The sequence below is a fragment of the Tripterygium wilfordii genome, chromosome 6 (assembly GCF_013401445.1).
Source record: "Tripterygium wilfordii isolate XIE 37 chromosome 6, ASM1340144v1, whole genome shotgun sequence".
Taxonomy (NCBI): Eukaryota; Viridiplantae; Streptophyta; class Magnoliopsida; order Celastrales; family Celastraceae; genus Tripterygium; species Tripterygium wilfordii.
In genome coordinates, this window is record NC_052237.1 from 8,460,698 (window position 1) to 8,482,514 (window position 21,817).

Here is a 21,817-nt window from a genome sequence, read left to right on the forward strand (position 1 = left end):
TATTGTAATTTTCATCACTACATGTAGAAAAATGAGAGGAAGAGCAATTATGTGTTTTTCTTCGAATCTGATTGTTCTAGTCTACAATAACAACCACTTCTACATAGAGATGGATCCAAGATCTAGATTTTACCAAGCATCACCATATTCCCTGGAAGAGGCGATGAACTGCGTGAGAGACAGAGCTAAGAGAAAGGCGGAGCTGAGGGAGAGGCAGAGTTGCGTCACAGTATCGATGAGATGAGAGACTAGAGAGAGGCAGATATGAGATGCCAAAGAGAAGCATAGATGAGAGTCATAATAAATGATAGTAACCCTAAAAAATCAATGGTGTAGATCTAATGGTCATAATTAAATAAAATTAAAACTAATATTAATATATATTCAATATATATGTTGATAATCGGTAAAATTCTCAATGTTAAATTTTGATTACCGTTACCAGTACTGAAGTTAGTGATAAATTTACCATACTGAAGAATTGGTAACGGTATACCGATGCAGTATCATATTCGGTAACCAAAAGCTCGTTAACAGTAGGGCTAGGGCTAGGTTGGTTTTATCGACCATTATCGGTCAATCGATCCATTACTAGCCAGCTGATAATCAGCCATCAACCGACCTATATAGTCGGGTCGATAATGGTTGGTTGCCATTGAGTTTAGAAAAGGTTGGGCCGATAAGGGTTGGTTGGGTTGATTGTGTTATTGATCGATAATCAACTGACCTGACCTAGTCCCGACCCTAGGTAACGGTACGATATTCGATAAATTTACCATACCATAACTACCTTATTACCCTACCAACAACAAGAAGTTGCAAATTAGATTGCAAATAATAATTGTTTGATCCATCATACTTCTCGTTGCACACTGCCAGCGTAGAGAAACCTGGCAGGATCACAATATCACAAGTTTATGGTTGTCGCCAAAGGTCCCTGTCGACCAAGGTTTCCACCGTAAGACCAAAGCACTGGTCTACACTACCAGCATAATAGTATCACGGGTTTGCGGTTGCCGCCAAAGGTCCATGGCCCTGTAGACCAATATTTGCGCTCAGAAATCACAATATCACGGGTTTAAGGTTGTCGCCAAAGGTCCATGGCCCTGTCTACCAAGTGGTTTACATTGCCAGCGCAAAGAAATCTGACAGGATAACAGTATCACAGATTTGCGGTTGCCGCCAAAGATCCATGGCCCTGTAGACCAAGGTTTTCGTTGTAAGACCATAGCACTGGTCCTTCCAGTACGTGTTCTGTTACATTTTCAACCTTACTTACAATCTTCTCCACCAGGTTCTGCGGGTTGGTTTGAACCATGCATGCTCTTCGCCCCGGGATCCGTAGTGTTCGTCATTTCTCTCCAAGGCCTCCTTCCTCCTCTTTCTTATAAAATGGTGGAGAAACCCTAGAACCAGAGAAATTAACCAAAACGGTGCGCTTCTTACTAAAGAAAACGTACCAGCGAAATTAACCAATACAGTGCGTTTCTTAGAGAACCACCAAAGAATATAAGAACTAAAATAATAATTATGTTTATTTGAAATCGAAACGTAAAGAAGACAACTTAATACAAATACCGTTCCAAAGAGCTGGCCGCACTAAAAACAGGGGAAATAGGGAAGCAAATACAGAGTGGGGGCGACACAAGGTATATACACGAATGTGCATCACTAATGATCAATCACCTTCCATGCTTATAGCTTATAATAAAGGAAGTTATGAGAACTAAAACTCCTTAATTTCTATGCGGAATTAGATTACAGATTACAATTATCACAAAACAAAGAAACCAGGAATCTCATCTTTGCAACTGATCTGGTGTGTGGTTGCTTGTGGTGGACGACGACGTCGTCCTACTATTTAACATCCCATTATCAGCCGGTGGAGTCGACCCCCACTTCCCTTCTGATTCTATTGGCTCCATAACTTTAATAGATCCATTTGTTAACCCAACTGCCAGTTGGTTGGGCTCCAAAGGGTGTGCAGCAACCACGAGTGGGTACACGGATTGGCTCCTACATTGAGTATTAACAGGAGATCAATCAAAATATCATAGCACCATAGCCATAGTATAGGGCAGGATTGTTCCCACAGAACATAACATCAATAATCTTATTTGGCTCCACAATTAAATTAAAAAAGTCAACGGGCGTCCACTAACCCATTCAAGACCGACTGAGATAGATATGATGATGCAGCAACGCGGCATCTGAGTTTCAGGCTATCAGCATCAAAAACCCCAATGTTACCATCAACAAAGGTACCAAAGACTAGTTGGCTATTGCAAGAGTACGCTGCGTTAGATATGGGAGCAGACAATGCATCTTGTGGGATCCACTGCAAAGGACCAATGCATTAGAATTCCTTGAAATATCAATAAATAGAAATTGTTTTACTCCAGAACATTGACCTACTACCTGCCGAATTCGTTCCATCTTGGAGGCATCATATATAGCTAACTGGGTCTCATGAACTACTAGTATGCGGATTTGATCAGAATGGAACTGCACACGTGTATCCCCACTTGGCGCTTTACCTGCTGGAATTTGAATTGTTACAGACTTTCTTTTCTCCCACGTATCGATGCTCCAAACACAAAGCTGCAAAAGTTATGTGCTACTATTAGAGAGAGCAACCATATGAGATCAAACAATTTCGCACCTTTAATGAGTTAAAAACCCACCTTAAGTTTCTGGATTTCAATTAACAGTTCACAAGTACTACATTAATTAAAGAGTTTGTGAAGTATAAAGGGAAGTTACACAATTAAAAGTTGATAGCAAATTTCACCACCAATGTGAATGCCAGTTGATATTACCATTCCCTTGGCATAAAAAGGATGCCATTAACAGGTTCCTAGGTACAATATCAAGTATAAAACCTACCCCCCCAAACATAACCCAACCCAACCAACAACAATCATCAGCCTTCAGCAACTAGCAAAGACCTCTGCTAGGCACTACCCGCCGCAAAAATATCAGTATCTAGATCACACGTAACCACTACTGAATATCTCACCACTCACCACCACCATCACTTGATTATTACTGAAGAAAAATACATTTTTTAAATCGTTCCACAGGGATACCATTACACGTTGGCTAAAGGACTCCAGACAACTAGAAATCTCATTTCTATATGCTCATTAAGGTGTTAGGTTCATTCAACTCTAAAGAGGTGTGTTGCGTAATTAGACTGATAAACACACACAGAGATGAGCATATTATATACAAACACAAGTAACCATATCAGGGGTTTCGCTTACTTGAGCATCGGCACCAGATGAAACTAAGATGTTAAGATTGGTGGAGAAGGCTAAACCAGTTATTCGCTTTTGGTGGCCCTTCAATTTTGACTTTACCTAGAAAACTCAAAGCAGGCACATCAGTTCCAGTCAAAGACCCAAAAAAATACTACAAATACACGCGGTTCAAACAAGCAACTACCTCATCCACTCTGACATTGTATATGTGAATGGTAGAATCCTCCATACCAATAGCTATAATGTTATTATCCTGCGGGTGGAATGCTAGGAAGGTTGAAGCAGGGAGGGGTGGCATGAATGTTGTCATTACCTATAAATCAAGCAAGTCGTGATAAAGCATTGAGAAAGAAATGTCAATACTATCTGATAGCCAATCATGACCGGACATACCTTGAAGGTCATCATGTTAAACAATGAGACCTTTCCACCAGTGGCTGACATGACATATGAGTCATTCTTAGAGAGTGCAATGCACGGGACTGCTTCTTCGAGGTTGACACCTGTGATGTCATTGGTCATAAGAAGACCACTGTTTGGTTGCCAATGGTGTGGTACGACACTTGCAGTGGCCTTCAAAAGCTCACTCACTTCAGCAATCCCTTCGCCAAACAATATTCCAAACACACAAAAGAAAATGAAGGTAGAACAAGAATAGAATGAAATACCTTGCCAGTTGGATTTTGCTCATTGCGAGTCCACTTCCACAGCTTCTGAACCCCATTAGATCCAAGTGCCAAAATGCCAACTCCAGAATTTGTATATATAAGTCGAACAACCTGGATATATATAAATATATGTTTGTATATATACATGTGTATGTATATGTATATGTATATATCAAATGGTGGCAGCAGTTGATGATTAAAAAGTCATGCAATCTATAAAGAAAACTTCAACACACCTTGCTAGAAGTATCAGTGCTGTCAGGCAAGCTAACCATTCTGCACTGGCCGGGGTCTACAATTTCAGCCAGTTGCCAAGGCTTCAATTTATCAATCACTTCATCCATCTTTGTCGGCTTTTCCATGCTTCTACCCATTGAATCAACACCATTCTTGCAAAAGAAAACCAAGGCAAGGAAATCATTGTCTGGCAGCAAAGGATTTAACCAAGTAGCAGTAGCTTGTCAAAAGTTAAAGAGGAAATAAATCGCAGAAAAGCAGGGTTGATTCCATAAGAGGAAAAAAAAAACATATCAAAAACTCAGGGCAAGTATTTTTAAAGACAGTAATAAAAAAAAGTACTTTCGAAGTTTATTTAGCGTCATGTAGTGGCACATATCAATCATCCCATCAAAAGCAAGATCACACTATAACTGGGAAAATATGCTTCTAAAATTGGGAGGAGGAGACCTTAATTTCCTGTAAACGTTTGTTGCATTCACTGGGAATACAGATCCTATCAAAATTGCTTGTAACTTCTAAAATACATGTCCAAGAAACCAATCCAAGAAGTTACACTGGCTCCGGCTTCTAACAATAATGTTTGGAAGGGACAAAAAAACAAAATAGGTCATATTAGAAATCTCTCACGATATACCATAATTGGAGAAGGCCTGACAGGGGAGCTCCTCTCCACTTTGCAATTGACTGGACTGACATTTGGAACAGCAGAATTGCCCGAAACCAGTAACTGTACATGAAAGGGAGTTATCCACATACTAGGCAAAAGTATTCACAAGGAAATATTCAATTAAAATAAAGAAATAGTAACCACCTTGATGACAGAAGATTCAATGGGCATTCTTACTGCTTCATAAGCCGGAGGCGTATCAACTGATCTTATAATTCTAAGACCAGAATTGTTTGCAAGTATTTTGAATCCATTGTCTGCTGTTGAAACAGCAAGAATACTTCCATCCTTGTTAAACTTCAAGCGGGGAAGTGGCTGAAGCATGTAATATAATAAGTACAGATTGTGGGAGGGAAAAGTATCATAAAAGAGCTATTAATATAAAAATATAACCCACCTCGAGCCCACCCTCCGCATCTGTGCTTGTCAGAACATTGGTATTTTCCATATCCCAAAACTTTATTTGGCTATCTTCACCTGCAGCCAAAAAGTTATTTTGGGTTGTGTCGAACTGTACAACGCCTACTCCCACAGATTTCTTCCCAAACCCAGTATATGTCCTCTTTATTGCTCCTTCACTTTCATTCCATTCAACAAGAAAAGAGTCCCCCTCCTTACTCGTGCCACAAGAGAAAAACCTGAAGAAATAAATGCAAGAAACAAGAACAACAGTAAGATAATAATCATAAAAGTAGAAATGAAAACATCCAGGGATCAGAGCAAAGAAACTAATTGACAAAATAAACACAATAGAATTTCATCAATCTTACCTGCTTCCATCAGCACTGTAAAGCATTGTTGTGCACCAGTGGCCAGGAGCATCATAGTCAACTCTAGACCCCATGTTGTCATATAGCCATGCTTTTATTTTCCCATCAATAGCAGTTGAAAATATGAACTGCTATCAAGAATCAAAATTCCCATGAAACATCTCTTCAATTCAATATAATATATAACTACTATTACGATACAAGCCGATTTCAGCCAGCAATCGTAAGTGGTGTGGACAACATTGCATGGGCAAAACTGTAGTGTGCATGCATGTGTCAGAAATTGCGGACAGAACTTGTTACAAAGCAAGCACAGGCAAAAGTATAAACACAAAAGATTCATATTCCGAGTACTGAATTAATGCATAATAAGTAAGGCATTGATTGTGCCATAGAGCACAATAAGCAACGCATTGATTGTACTGTACCATCCCCATATAAGGTAAGGACATTAAAGCAGAGACAGATATCATGCATCCTAGCATTAGAACTGTCATCACCGGTGAGGAATAGGGAGGACAGGCAGTGATATAATGCATGTCAAGGAACGAAAACAGCATACAGCAGGTTGGTGTAGCCTTCATAGCAATCAGAGTGGAAGAATCCTGAATGCATGTTCTACACAGACTGCACGAATATTCCCAAACTTTATTTAGTTGTTCCCTATCTCCTACTAGACATTATCTTGCTTCCTATCCCTGGCTACGATAACAATAGTAAATTTGAAATTTCATAGCATGAAAAATAAGAACTTGGTAAATAACTTGATCTGATTTCAATAAAAGATGGCAAATTTGTCTCTCCCATTTCATATCCACAAATATAAATGAACCAATTTTAATTATTCTGTGCAAATATTTCCTTGAAGATACATCAAATAAAAATGTGCAGTTTTTTGTACATTTGGCTTTTGGAATTTTAAAGGAGTAAATAAATAAAATTATAGAACCACCAACAAGCAACTAGAAAACTCCATATCTCTATAAGTACGCAGCAATATTATCCTATAAGTACGTAGCAATATCATCTCCCCCATGACCCATCACCTAATAACTAAAACAGTATCATACATGTATTAGATTTCGTTTGGGAACAATCTAACTAGTTCATGAGACACCTAATGATAATCAGTTTATTACCATTGACTTTGTAGCATTAACACTTGTATCAATGATAATCAGTTCATTAAATGGCCTGTAAACAATAAGACAGTCAATTGTTTACATCTTCCTGTAATGCAACTACAATCGTGGCACAAGAGTCCCACAGTTGAGGCAGGATTGGAGAAGGGCAAGATCTGCACAAAATTCACCCCACATATTGGAGAGGCAACTTTCCAAGAATTGAAGCCCACGACCACTGAGTTATGACTTATGATGAAGCAACTTTACCACAGGCCAAGGGTTCACCTTCTGTTGATACTTGCACTTTTATATTCATAAGCAAAAATGAGTCACGAAGTACAAAATGAGGACAAAACATTTCCAGGTCTTATGTCCGGAAACCCTATTTGAAAAAAAAAGACACTGGAAAACAAAATAAGAGCTTATATCTACGAAAAACAATGTCTCAACTCAAATACCTGAATGTTCTCTTTCTTGTGAGGACAGATAGAATACACTGGTGCCTCATGACCTTCAAAGTGATATAACTTTCGTCCAGATAAATCCCACACCTGCTTCATCTCTTCACTTAGATTATATGAAATATATAGTTCTCATTCTATCAAAATTGGAATTTATTGCAATAATTTTCTCTCACCTTTATCAATTTGTCATCTCCACAGGTGACCACACAGAGTGTTTTATTTGGATTAGCAAAAGCCAAGTCATTCACACTACCAACATGGGCATCAATCTGTGAACACAAAGGAAACAAGTCAGGCTGTAGTTACACTATATGTCTGGATGGTCAAGTTGCAATACTCACCTCTAAATGCTGGCGTAGATCACGAGATCCAGCATAACCATATAGGTGAACCAAATGTTTAGTAAATGCAGCACCTGCAAGAAGGAAAACAATAAGATGCAGACATGAAATTGAAAAGTATTGTCAACAGCAGGAAGGAGGGGTCTCACATACCCACAAAATTTCCATCCGGACTCCATGCCACACGGCTGACAGATATTGGTGCATCTTTGACAATAGAAGCCTGAAACAAACAATTAATAATAAGACTGCAGAGCAATTAGATGCTTAAAATTCTTCAGCATTCGAACACTATTTGAACTGAAAAGGCACGCAGCAATATCTTAATCCAAATTGCATATTAATTGGTGACGAGGATACAAGGTAATATATATGTGGCCAAAATGCAATACAAAAAGTTACTGCAATATTAGAACCTGAAATGGCAATGAACATGCGGCCATGTCCCAAATCTTGAACGGCTTGGAGACCATCCTCTCCTTCAGTATAAGTTCCCAGAGTGTAATCTCACCATTAGTAGAACCAACTGCTCAACTGATGAACATCAGTGAAAGAAAGGAAGGGGAGAGGAGGAGAAATGTAGCATGCAATGGAGTTTTTAACTACTTCATCAGTACAAGTGTGATCTTAAGGAAGATTAACAATTATACCGAGCAGCAACGTGGAGTGAGAAGGATGAAAATCCATGCTCATCACTGTGGATCCTTGATGCAAGGTCAAAGCTACTGTTCTTGGCAGGTCATCCAATGACCAAGAGGCTTGCTGTCGAGGTGTTGGATACGTCACCTGACAAATAATAAGCAGTGATAGAACTGTCAATAAAATAAATGAAGATTCAAATAATTATGTAATACAGTGACAAAAAGCATGATGAAATAGTCCAAACAGCCAAAATGAAATTTATATTAAGCGGACTTACATCCTCAACAGACTGGGAAGGCCAAATTCGTTTTATTAGTAGTTCATGATCAGCACTCTGATAATCAACCAGTCCTGGAGCTGTTGGAGGAGTCCTTGGGTGTTTCAAAACTGATGAAACTAAAGAGTTAAAAAAGTAGACACTCTCATCCAATAATTACCTAGAGAAACACGACAAACTCAATTTCAACTCGCTATACATCTCATTAAAAACTTGTGCCCTTTCCAATACTAAGTTGAATATATCATTGCTGAGGTCAATAAACATTAAAAAAATTCTCAAAAATCATTTAAACTTTAAGCTCCTCAAGTATCCACTTGCAGAATGCATTCAAAATATATACACTCACAGAATACATTTAAGTAACATATATTCACTCACAAAATTCATTCAACATATATCCATTATTTGGAAATGCTGACATTTGATAATCAATATAGACCTCACTTCATCCCTCTTTAAGAGTGTGTTTGGATTGAGGGATTTGGAAGGGAAAGGGAGGGGAGGGAAGCGAAGGGAAGGAAGAGCATTTTTCCCTCTCTCATGTTTGGATAGATAAAAAAAAAGAATGGGAAAAAATTGATTTAATTTACTAATTTATCCTTATTTTTATCTTAAAGTATTATGTAGAAGGGTAAAATAAGTTTTTAACTTATAAATAAGTTAATTAATCATCCATTCCCTCCAAATGAGCCCATTTTGGGAGGAAGGATTTTGACAAAAATTTAATGAAATCTTCCCTCCAATTCCCTTCAAATCTCTCCCCTTCCATTTTTCTAAACTATCCAAACAAGGAAATTGGAAGGAAACTCTCTTTCCCCTCTCTTCCCTTTCCCCCAAATCCCTCAAGCCAAACACACTCTAAGTGAAAGGAAAAAAAAAACAACAACTTGAGTGAATCCTTCAACCATACTGGCTCTCATGCAGTGTAACAAAAAAATGAAAATAAAATGTTTTCCATGAAGTTGAGCGATTTTCAAATCTATGTTGCTGCACTACCAGCGCAATGTGCATCTATTAACTGCCAACTCCAGCAATCTAACCTTGATTTTGTGGGACAGGTACTGACGATGTAGTAACAACAGCTGCTTGAACGGATGAAGGAGCAGAAGCATTGGCCATCCAACTGGCTAAAGCACCAGCATTAGCCGCTGTGGCAGCAGTTGATGGGAATGGCTGTATACAGAAAAAGGAAACATAAGTATACATTAGTCCAACACTCCACAAGTTAGAAAATTATAATTTGGGGTGGGGAGTCAGAAGGTTAAGCATCAGATCACACCCCATGAGCTCCAAGCGGCGTATAACCAGCTTGCTTGACAACAGCAGCAACAGGAATACTGACTGGTGTCGGGGCAAGATGACAATTTGGAGGTATACATGTATGATCTGTGAACAAAGTCTTGATGTCTGGGTTTGGCCTGGGATTCTTGCATAGCTGGTGCTGCCAATTCAAACTACATAAACCACCAACTTGCATGTCATTTAGGGCAGTATCCTTGCTTTCGTGGTACAACTTGGTACTCTAAATAAAAAATAATTCCCATACGAAAAAAAAAAGAGCCAACAGTCATAGATAGGTCATTTAATACATAAGCGACTTTACCTCTGATTTATTAGAGTTCGCAATCTTGATGATTTTAAAGCAGGGAAAACAAGCTTATCGCGGAAAAGCGGATTAGCTTCTATGAGCTTTTTCAGCTCTATCAACATTATTGTACGAGCTGTTTTGGTGTCACCATACTTTGACAGCTGTTCATTTTCCCTGCATTAAGGACCAGCAGATAAAAAAGGTTAAGAATATTTAATCTTAATGGTACATAGTTTTATGGACTCTATAGACCAAACAAGCACTGCCACAGTACCATGTTAATTGAATATGAAGAAACTGCTATTCCAAAAGGTAGGTGGAAAATGCAGGGAAAGAAAATTATAGTCTGATTCCTCTCTTAAATGTTCCTTTTTGAAGGCATTGCTTTAATACATTTTGATTCAGCTTCTATACAAAGATAAATCTTCTAACTGAGCCCAGCTGTTCAGTGAAGTTCAATTGAGAAAAGGTGTCTACAACGAGAATTTTCAAACATCGTAAAGACTTATTCATGTAACGTCCTATTTATCTTCGCAAAAAAAAAAAATATTACCTGAAGTTGCTGAGAGTCAAAAGCTGTGTAATCTCTTTGAACAGTTCCTCATTAAATGTTGAGAAGACTTTCAAATCATTCACCAGTATCTCAACACCCTTTGCCTTATCTTGCCTATAATACCAACCAAACATCAAAAGAGCGCAAAATTATGTACTTTAAATAGACCACAAATGCGATACAAATAAGTGTGTGTATATATATCTGACCCCAAACGGGATACTGGCTCGGATGATCATGATATATATAAGTTGCAACCGAAATATACCGATCAAGTGCTTCAAGATACTTCTGCTTTCTGATCTCAAAGAATATCTTCATGGAGTATCTATTGTCATCAACTTTGGTGAATCCCGACAAATACTTTTCAACTTCTTCCCATTCTCCAGCTTGAACTATAGCTTCAAAGTGCTTCATGTTGAAGAAAAATCCTGAATCTTTCTCAAGCCTGCAACAACCATTTTTTTTTCAATTAAGGCAAAGAGTTTTACAGCCCTTAACTGCGAAATTGAATCATGACAATCATTCTGAATTAAATATTACTAGTTTTTTTTTTTTCGAAGGCTTTCTTTGTTAGTGGAGGAGCAAAAGATAACTCTGGCATAAATTTGTTCTCTCTCGGCACCTTCAAGTGAAATTCTAACCCCTGCCTCGCAAAACATCGAAAAGAAAAACACACACACGGAGTTCTTGGCTTACTTGAGATTATCAACTCTCAATTGATCATTTTATTATTTTTCTTTTAAAACCCATAACTGAGCATGATTTATAGTTGACCCCTACGCTAAAAAGGTTAAATACAACTGTAAAAAAGAAGTTTTACAACTTGTCCTAAACAAACCTACAACGCGACTAAATCCAAATACATCGACAACTCTCCTTTGATGTTAAAAACTTAAAATCACCACTTTTTCAAAATGCCCAAGAAAAATTCAATGCGGACGATCCATAATATCCTATTCTTCACTTATTTCCTTTTTCTCATCGGTTCCCCTGCAAACAAGCAAATCTAGTCCAACCACCTTATCCAACCTATAAACCCCCTTTTTTCATCACCTAGAACGGTCGAACAAAACAATTCGAAAAACTCCCTGAAAAATAAAGCCACACACTTTCCAATCCATAGAATCCAAAAACACTTAAATTCAAAATGACATATAACACACATAAGAATTTATCTTCCCTCTACGAGTGAGCACACATAGACCGACATAGAAAAATTATAAACATGTAGATTCACTAAGAAACGCGCACAGATAGATAGAGGGGGGAGGAGTTTACATATGAACAGACTCCTTGAATTTCTCTTCCTCCAGGAATTGAAGGATGAGAAATACCAATTCTCTGCTGAGGGAAGACATCCTCCCGCCGAGATCTTCGAAAATCAAGCGCAAACCGACGTTAAAGCAACCGGGAACAAACAAGAAATTAAGAGGCTTTGTTAATCCAAGGTCAAAAAAAAACACCAATCAAACTCCTAATCACAGCAGATGGCACAAGCTCGGCTCCGAATCTGAGCTCAGTTGGTCACTGAACCCGCAATTTCAAGGAGCTTCAAACGATTCAGCTCAATTTAAGAACGGGAATCGAGGGTTTCTAGGACTTCAAAGGTTGCGTAGGAGGATAGAGAGAATATAAAAGAACATGATGTCTCGCTATCTACGATGCGTTGAGATAGCAACACTACTTAGTACTTATCAAGATCAGCTATCCATCTTATCATTGCGTGTATGTTTAATATTCCAATAATTGAGTCTTTATATACGACCTTATTCTCTCACTCGTTGGTGACCAGACTATTGTCAGTGGGACCCATTTAAACTTCTTTTCTGATTCTCATGGAGTTTAAGAATAATAAATATTCTTGGAGGCAAGCGCTCAATTTCAGGCTAATTTATCATGTCATCATATCCTAATTTATCATGTCATCATGTGATGTGAGAAATTTTTCTAAAGTTTAGATTCATAATTTTTAACTTTTTATGGTGTTATAAGTGATAGGAAAAATACATTAAAATATAAATATAATATTTGAGACCCTCAAAAAGTGATTCATAATTTTTAACTTTAAATTACCTATATGTCCATCTTATTTTAAAAAAGGGAGACGGTATTTCACCTCCTCTATTTCGTAATGCTACCCCCAAATACTTAGTTTGTATTTTTATATTATTTTATGTTTAATTTAATATTTGATTTTTTTGATTTGCGTACGATTTGACATTATGTTCACATACCCATAATTGGTTTTCTCACCCCCAATATTTAATTAAAATAACTTATTACATCACATTAATGTAGATTGATAGGTACATTTATTGTATGCTACAAGTTGTTCACTGTACGGAGTGACCCATTCGTTTGCAGATGGGCGTCCAAGGGTATTTGTCTTAACTTTTGGTTCAACAAGTGCAGTACTTGTATTATTATGCAAACTAATTGGTCACTCCATACAGTGAACAACTTACAGCATACATTAAATGTACTTATCAATATGCATGAGTGTGAGGTAATAAGTTATTTTAATTAATTGTTAGGGGTGAGAAAATCAATTATAGGGGTAGGAAAACCAATTATGGAAATGTGAATCTAATATCAAATTGCATGTAAATCAGAAAGAATCAAATATCAAATTAAACATAAAATAATATTAAAAAAATTATTTGGGGTGGGATTATAAATAGGGGGTGAGAATACCCTCCCTCTTTAAAAAATTACTTAAAAAAAAGACCAGTTCATTTTATTTTGCCACATGTACATGACATTATCAGTTTTGACTTTTTCTTTTTTTAAACGAAACTTCAAAACGATTCATCTCTCAAAATACATGACGGATTTTGAAACAAATTGCATATGCTCAATCAACGTGAACAACTCTTTCAAACAAGATCACTCATCGATATATTCTGTGATGAAAAAAATTCTCGCATGTAAATTTAATTGAGTAAATCTAGTGCAGATAAAATTCACTATATACCTATCTGTTGGTTATCTTCTCCTCTGGATAAGAGCTCTCACAATTTCAGCTGTTGGGAACAAGAGTTTTGTGGATGTGGATGATGAGTTTGCAGGTGTGTCAGGGTTTGATGTCAGTCCAAAGGATTTGATAGGATTTGTGTAGGATTCTGCATCGAATCTGACGTCTGCATCAAATGGACTGTGCGCAGTTTAGAGAACACAAGGCTACTAGCTCGAGATTTGCCTTCCAATAAAATGATTTAAAATGTCTAGAGTGTCAATCTGGAAAAAAGCAGGAAACAAAGACTATCACTGAAATGAAAAGAGCTTCTATTGAATGGAAATAAAAAAAAAAAAAACACTGTTGGAATGCGTTAGAATTTTCATTGAAAATGGATACATCTTGGGATGTAGGCGTGCATTACAAGATAAAATAAAGACATAGCCGTAGGGGCTTTTGAAAGAAAAAAGACAATAAGAAGTAGTTGGCCTAAGCTATGCTAAATAAAAAGATAAGTGGTCGGATCCATGCCTAAGAAAGCAAATAAGGATTGAAGATGCTAGGTCTGTGTTTGACGCGGGATAGTTGTAATTTTCTCTTCTTTCTTCTTTTATAATGCTAGGTAGGGGTGCACATGGGTCTAGTTTAGGGAGATACCTCATCTGACCCGCATAGGGTTGAGTGAGGTTTTCTTCAACCCTCAACCGACCTCATTTGAAGATGGGTTGGGTCAGGTTTTGGTTAATCGGGTTGGGTTGGGATTGAGGTTGGGTCGGGTTGGAGGTTTCTATATTAAATGTACATTTAAATGTAAAGGTTAAATGGATATAGAAACAAATAAATAATAATATATATTTCCATAATCCTATTCAAGAGAATCAAGACATCTATACAATGTTTATCAAATAGATTGTTTATATTAAAAATAAAATAATCGAAACTAAGAAGTCTCTTAATCGAAAATGTACAGGTCGTATTGGATAGTGGACTAGTTAGTGGAGTAATGGCGGTAAGTTCTATTAAATATTGAGTCTTTTTTTATAAACAAATATTAAGTTATTAACTATTAACTTACTAAGATTTATTAAGTATTAACTAATGTTAACTATTAATCCTTTAGTGATATAGAATTGTATGTCATTAAGGGTTGGGTCGAGTTAATAAGGGTCAGGTTGTACCATAACTCATAAACAACCCATATAAGGTTGGGTTGCACATTACATAACCCTTATCCAACCCTTATCTAAATGGGTAAGGGTCGGGTCTGGTTGTCAAGGTTGGTCGGGTCACGTGCGGGTTATGTGCACCTCTAGTCTAGGTGATTGACACTTCTTCATGTATCTTTCATGGGACATTATGGGGATCGTGGTAAAACCACATTCTTATTGCTAGTTGGAGTGACAGGGTTAGTGGGCTTCACAACCACAACTCTCTCTTGAAAATAGGGATGATGATAGCATCTCTCTGGCCGTGCTCCTTCTTCAAGAAGGATATGGACTCTCTTGATAGTCGTGGCAGTCTCTGCTTCGCGAGTATTCAAGCTTTGTGCTCGAAAATGTAGAAACATGGCTAACAGTAATCATTTCGTTACTGCTTCTGCATGAAAGATCGTGTAAAAATATGGCCTTCTGTGATGTGCAGGACAAACGTGGCTTTGACCTCATGGAATCTTGCTTCAATTGGAAAAAAAATTTGAGAAAAAACAAGAACGTTGGACTAACAGAATTTTGTTTTCCCTGAGCTCTCTTTGAGATAAGCTTGCTAGAATCTCGATTCTCATCCAACAAACCACTTTTAAAAAGGAATTATCCATTAAGACCACAATTTTCTGATTTGTAGTCTTTTGGATAATGAATCTTGGACATGCCTGATTTGTAGTATCTGAATCCTAGATTTCAAGCCAGTAACCAATTAGAATCCTACAAAATGAACAACGGTTAGTATAAACAATTCACTGTCTCTGTCATTTGTCACAAGGAGATTGGCCTCTTTTTACAGACTATGGGATCCGCCTTGCCACGTGTCAGTTGATGTGTAAAGTTCAGTTTTGGTACAAACACTTTCATAACAAAACCACAATATCTAATGCACATAAATTTAGAAAAGAAACCAAAATAATATTAATTTATGGCCCAAAGTCTTCTAGATATAATAATAATAATAATCATTATTGTTGTTATTATTATTGTTACTTAATGTGTAAGTTAATTTCATTATTAGAGTGTTTGAATTCTAATTATATATAATTAGCGAACAAAAATATGATTTATTTATTGGAAAAACCCCCCAACTTCGTTGCACGAACTGACGAACGCAACGGCTGAGATTCCTTTCATCCTTTCCACCTCATATTTTTCTTTCACTTTCTACTTTCTGTCACTTTCCTTCCTTTTCTTTTCTTTTGGTGATGCTTCGAATCAGATCATCTCGTGTAGGAATGTGGATTACTACAATTTGGAAAGCAGAGAAAAAGGAAGGTAAAAGCTGAATAATAACGGAATTAGAACAATTAAGACGTATACTCATTTGGTAGATGCCGAGCAAGAAAAGGTTCTTGGCCGGAGAAATCTTGTTGATTAAGAATAGTTGTAATTGTTGAAGGTGCTTTGGTCAATAAAAAATATATTTTAAATAATTTGTATTTATTGGAATAAATCTTATTCACTTATGGACCTTATAATTTAAAAAAAAAAATTAGAATGGATCTCTTGGAATAAATATGTGATTTGAGGGATCTATTACTAATTAATCCAAATATAAATAACTTATGTCCACTCCAAAGAAAACAAAATAATAATTTATGTCCACTTATAATTATAATTGGAAGGTCACAATTGTATACTTTTACTTTTATAGTCCATCCTCTGGCCGTGCCTTTGAAGCCCATGAAGTGTTCGACAAAAGTCCCTCCCATTTGTGCATCATGAAAACTTTTCTTTGACAAATTTGTTCACAAAGACATGCTTGTCAATGTGATGTCCATATCTCAGTTGGATCCAATAAGTCCATGTTTACTTGCCAAAGTCGTGTGAAGGAAAAAGACGATTGAAAGGCTGTTTAAGGGCTTATTGTCCGTTTGATGCACAATTTTGCACCAGTATTAATGTTACCTAGTAGCTGGTGGTGGACCAAACATCAATATGGTGGCCAAAATTTTTAGATAATTTTATCACCCGAAAATGATTGTTTTGCAATTGTTCAAGATTCAACAATTTTGGGATAATTTTGGCGAAAATTGTATGAGAATTCCATTTTAAACCTTGCTTTAAATGTGAAATTATCTTCATAATACCCCTACATGTAATTTCAACAGCATAAATGCTACCAACAAAAATATAATCAAACACTATCAGCATTTCAGATATCATATCTGCAACCATTTTTTACCAGCATTTAGGCTACCAAAATTAATATTAGTGTTGTCACCAAAAAGTGGCCCAAAGTGGTGATGAATTGCAGGTGTGTCAAGGCTTATAGTGTTCTACACTAATTTGAATGAAATGCACCAAATGTAAATAAAACTTCTATCTAGACGATTGAGCGAACTATCTTGAGACCTCAATAGTTCTAGGCTCTTCAACTACACTGAAGTGCGCTTCATTGAGATTGGAATGAAGAAAAATTAGATAGACATCAAGAACAATTCACACAACGATGGTTGGCATTGAAACTTGACAAAGAATAAATATAAAGAAATTTGGAATGAACAACATGAGATTTGCTCGAAATTGACAAGAATTTGGAAAGTAATTAGAATGCTAGAATGCTTGGAAGCTTGAAAGTGTCTTTGGACTTGAGTTTTTGTCTGTCTGTTTGACTGTTTGTGTGTGTGCCTCGATCTGTCTGTCTATCAGCTTTATAATTCCTATCTCACACGAAATTCTCCCTCTATAAACCATGATCGTGTTGCAGTTATTCCCTCATTTGTGTCATTTTTTGTCAGTTAGAAGCCATTACCACCTTTTCATATCAGTTTTCCCTTACTTCTCTCATAAGCTGTCATCTAGACCACCTTTGTTGTAACTACCACAACCTCTTCCACTTTACACGGGTCACTCTTAGCACACTTTTTCTTGGGCCTTTATACTCATCAATTGGGCTCCATCTCCTTCTCAATATGGACTTATACACATGGACTAGGCCTCACCCATAATATTTTTAGTGCCAACAATTAGCATTAATGTTACTGTCAAAATTATCCATCATAGATCGAAGGGACTAAGATTCTCAGTGAGCGGGTGATTGTAGGAGAAAGGAGTGATGCGTTGGGCAGGATATCTTTGGGTGGTTGTCACAATATGATCAAATGACAAAGTGAATGGGGCTTTGAGCAGCAAAATTTGGTGCCAAAAAAAAAGTGTTCTTTGATTGCAGACAACGTTTTTCGCCAATAAAGAGAAGACTGAAGATGTCATTACTAAGTTATTGATGGGACTCATGACATTTGTGTTGAGTTGAAATATTGACATGTTAGTGAGGTTATTGAAAAACACACTCAATTGAAAGGCACGAATGTCATTAGCTCATCTCAATTAGGGCTGTGCATAATTCGGTTTTAACCGATTAACCGAACCGAACTGATCGACCGTTAACCGAATTTACCGGTTAATGTTAACCAATCGGACGGTTCGGTTAAAGGTTTATGAGTATTTCGGTTTTCGGTTAATGGTTCGGTTAACATAAAAAATTAACCAAATTAACCGAACCGAACCGAAAATATAACATATTATATAAATATATAATATATATATAATTATGTTATTAATTTTCCACATATTAATAATTTAACACTTATATTCTTCGAGAAAAATCTATTAATACTTATATAAAAAATTCAAAATAAATATAATATACATCAATTAATAAGTATTAATTCATGTTACCAAGTGCCAACTTAGTAACTTACCATGTAATGTAACACCTTCAATATATTATATATTTATATTTATCAAGATTAAATATGATAATGAAATTAATAATATGACAAAACAAATACTATAAAAACCATTAAACCCTAAATTCTAAGGTTAAAGGTCCCAACAATATAAAACCTTAAACCTTTTTTTTTTGAATGGGAACCCTAAACCCTATAAAACCTTATGAATGTAAACCCTAAACCCTATTAACTATATAACTATAGTCATATTATAAACTTAAACCCTAACTAATAAAACACTAAACCTATAAAACTATACTCTAATAATATAAACCCCAAACTCTAACACTATAAAACATTAAACGTTTATTTTTTTAAAATGAGAACCCTAAACCATATAAAACCTTGTGAATGTAAACCCTAAACCTTATTAACTATATAACTATAGTCATGTTATAAACTTAAACCCTAACCGATAAAACACTAAACCTATAAAATTACACTCTAATAATATAAATCCTAAACTCTAACACTATAAAACCTTAAACATTTTGTTTGTTTTTACATGGGAACCCTAAACCCTATAAAACCTTATGAATGTAAACCCTAAACCCTATTAACTATAATATAGTTATAAATTTAAACCCTAAAATTATAAATCCTAAACTCTAACATTATAAATCATATTATATGCTAAATTAGTAACATGACTTTGACCCAAAATATTTGGAATTAACCGAACCGACTGAAATCCAAACCGAAATTTTAGGTTAACCGAACCGATGGTTAACCCTCTAAAAAATATTGGTTCGGTTAAATGGATGAAATTAACCGAAAAAATTTGGTTAGGTTAAAAATATGTCAATAACCGAACCGACCGACCGATCACACTGTAATTGAAACTAATGGTCAGATTTAATTTGACTCAATCTAATGGTTGGTATTTAAATGCCTAAAAATACTCTATTTTATTTTCTCTTTCTATTCCCACACAGAGAGAAGCTTTCCTTTCCCTTTCGTCTCTATCCGGTCCGATGATCGGCGCCTTTTCCCTCATCAAATGACTCGTAGCCAAGAAATTGACAAGGAAACCAAGCCAGGCCTCGCCTTCTCCCTATTTTATTTTCTTCAACGTAAATTTCTTCGAACTTCCTGAACGACTCGCAAAATCATTTATGATTTTCGGTTTGAGAAATATGTTTCTTTAGTGGTAAAAATTTGAGATCTGCAATTCAATCCAATGGAAATAGTCACCACATCAGCTCCTATTGCGCCACTCCAGCAAGCAGCAACATTAATGGCAATTTCTTTCTAGTTCTGGTTTTTTTTTTAGTTTATTAGTATCAATGGCCATTTTTTTGTAAATTTGTGCACTAATGGAACTGATTTAGGATTTGGTTGCAATGATCTTGTGAGGAGCTTGGCTTAAAGTTACTGGATGTGGCTAATTTGGTACAAATATGAGTTGTTGGTATCAGAGTTAGAATATATGAAGATTATAAGTGAATTTGGCAGAACTATTTCATACCATTATTCAAGCAAATTTGGCTTATAAAGCCTTACACGAGAATGAAAAACTGAAAGTTGCAGCCCACGTTTACATGACCTAATACGTGGTATAACTACTTTGGAAAAAGTCAAAACATTGTACCTGGATTTAAGTTGACTAAAGATGAAGGAGGACAAAAGATTGACAACACTTCCTATAAACAGATTGTAGGAAGCCTCATGTATCTCAAAGCTACTAGGCCTGACATTGCCTTTTCTGTGAGTCTGATAAGTAGATATATGGAGAATCCCACCCAGTTACACTTGCAAGCTGCAAAAAGAATATTGAGATATCTAAAGGGGACTATTGATTTTGGGGTGCTATACAGTAAGGGAGGAGGAAGTAATCTAATTGCCTATGCCGATAGTGACTACGCAGGTGATCTTGAGGATATGAAAAGCACTTCGGGATATGTCTTTATGCTTGGGTCAGGCGCTGTCTCATGGTCTTCGAAGAAGCAGCCCATTGTTACCCTTTCTACCACAGAGGCAGAATTCATAGCAGCTGCATCTTGTTCCTGCCAAGCTGTATGGATGAGGAGAATTTTAGGAGAAGTTGATCATGAGCAAAGTGAAGCTACAGTAGTATTTTGTGACAACAGCTCAACTATAAAGCTCTCAAAGAATCCAGTGTTACATGGTCGAAGCAAACACATTGATGTTCGTTTCCACTTCCTTCGAGAGCTCACAAACGATGGAGTGGTTGAAATGGTTCACTGTGGACCTCAAGAACAAGTTGCAGACATTATGACAAAGCCCCTCAAACTTGATGATTTTGTGAAAATGAGAAGTCGACTTGGAATGTGTACTGGTTCTGTTATAAACTGATTACTGGACATGATCAGTTTAAGGGAGGAAATGTCATGGATTTTATGTTCCTTTTCATTAGGCTATTAATTAGGAATTTGTTTATTAATAATCCTCAATTATAGAGGATATCTATTCCCAGGAAAAATCTCAGCTTGCCTAAGTCACTCATGTCAAACTCTGTCATCATTGAATGCTTGAAGTCCTTGAACAAATCTTCATTGTTTCCAGTAAAAATTAAGTCATCTACATAGAGACAAGCAACCAGAAAAGCTCCTCCTTCTGATTTCTTAGTGAAAAGAGTATGCTCATAGGGACATTTCTCAAAGCCTTCCCGTAGAAAATAGCTCTCAATTCGACTGTACCAAGCCCTGGGGGCTTGTTTAAGGCCATGCAGTGCCTTTTTTCAGTCTATAAACTTTGTTCTCCTCTCCTTTTTTCTCATAACCCAGTGGTTGATCTACAAATACTTCTTCACTCAACTCTCCATGAAGGAAAGCTGATTTCACATCAAGTTGGTACACTAGCCAGTCATTATGTGCAGCAAGTGAGAGTACTAACCTGATTGTATCAAGTCGAGCCACAGGAGCAAAAACCTCTGAGTAGTCCACACCATATTGTTGTGAGTAACCTTTTGCCACAAGCCGTGCTTTGTGTTTTTGAATCTCACCCTTCTCATTGAGCTTGGTTTTATAAATCCATTTGACTCCAATGCTCTTAGCTACCTTTGGTAAATCAGTGAGTTCCCAAGTTTCATTCTTCTCTATAGCTTGCATCTCTGAGTCCATTGCAGCCTTCCATTTTGCACTCTTAATAGCCTCTGAAAATTGCACAGGATCACTATCAGCATACAAAGCAAAATTGACACCATCATTTCCTTCTTCAGGTAGGAATTCTCCACTTTCATAGTCTTCCATCCACCGTGGTGGTCTCCTGACCCTCCTTTCTCTTGTTGAAAATGAGTCTGCTACTTCTTGAAATTCTTCTGAGTCATTGTTGGTTTCTTCTAACACAGGTTCACTGAAAG

General features: G+C 36.7%; 2 protein-coding genes across 3 annotated transcripts; one reads left to right on the forward strand and one right to left on the reverse strand.

The window, feature by feature from the left end:
* Positions 1 to 1,510: 1,510 nt before the first annotated feature.
* LOC120000067 (topless-related protein 3-like) lies at positions 1,511 to 12,263 on the reverse strand. 2 transcript variants are annotated; one of them, XM_038847933.1, is made up of 25 exons: positions 11,882 to 12,263; positions 10,869 to 11,048; positions 10,601 to 10,714; positions 10,063 to 10,221; positions 9,739 to 9,913; positions 9,500 to 9,632; positions 8,457 to 8,566; positions 8,188 to 8,323; positions 7,954 to 8,063; positions 7,691 to 7,760; positions 7,538 to 7,611; positions 7,370 to 7,465; positions 7,191 to 7,283; positions 5,609 to 5,739; positions 5,236 to 5,476; positions 4,983 to 5,153; positions 4,806 to 4,898; positions 4,168 to 4,320; positions 3,932 to 4,042; positions 3,657 to 3,836; positions 3,448 to 3,576; positions 3,267 to 3,362; positions 2,419 to 2,601; positions 2,163 to 2,338; positions 1,511 to 2,016 (listed from the first exon to the last, which is right to left on the reverse strand). In XM_038847933.1, the coding sequence occupies exons 1-25, from the start codon at positions 11,959 to 11,961 to the stop codon at positions 1,800 to 1,802; spliced, it is 3,411 nt and encodes a 1,136-aa protein (XP_038703861.1). In that variant the 5' UTR covers positions 11,962 to 12,263; the 3' UTR covers positions 1,511 to 1,799. The 2 variants fall into 2 exon arrangements, with proteins under 2 accessions (XP_038703861.1, XP_038703863.1); XM_038847935.1 differs by having other exon boundaries at positions 5,609 to 5,736; positions 11,882 to 12,262.
* A 7,900-nt stretch (positions 12,264 to 20,163) lies between these two features.
* On the forward strand, positions 20,164 to 20,811 carry LOC120000681 (secreted RxLR effector protein 161-like). Its single transcript, XM_038848808.1, has one exon. It carries the CDS (start codon positions 20,164 to 20,166, stop codon positions 20,809 to 20,811), a length of 648 nt encoding a protein of 215 aa, XP_038704736.1.
* The last annotated feature ends 1,006 nt before the right edge of the window (positions 20,812 to 21,817 follow it).

Excerpts from the sequence above, each read along its gene's own strand:
- LOC120000067 (XM_038847933.1), bottom strand. The coding sequence starts at position 11,961 with ATGTCTTCCCTCAGCAGAGAATTGGTATTTCTCATCCTTCAATTCCTG. Across the intron at positions 4,043-4,167 it reads GCACTGATACTTCTAGCAAG|GTTGTTCGACTTATATATAC; the intron begins GTGTGTTGAAGT and ends ATATATATCCAG. Across the intron at positions 3,837-3,931 it reads AGCAAAATCCAACTGGCAAG|GCCACTGCAAGTGTCGTACC; the intron begins GTATTTCATTCT and ends GAGCTTTTGAAG.
- LOC120000681 (XM_038848808.1), top strand. The coding sequence starts at position 20,164 with ATGTATCTCAAAGCTACTAGGCCTGACATTGCCTTTTCTGTGAGTCTG.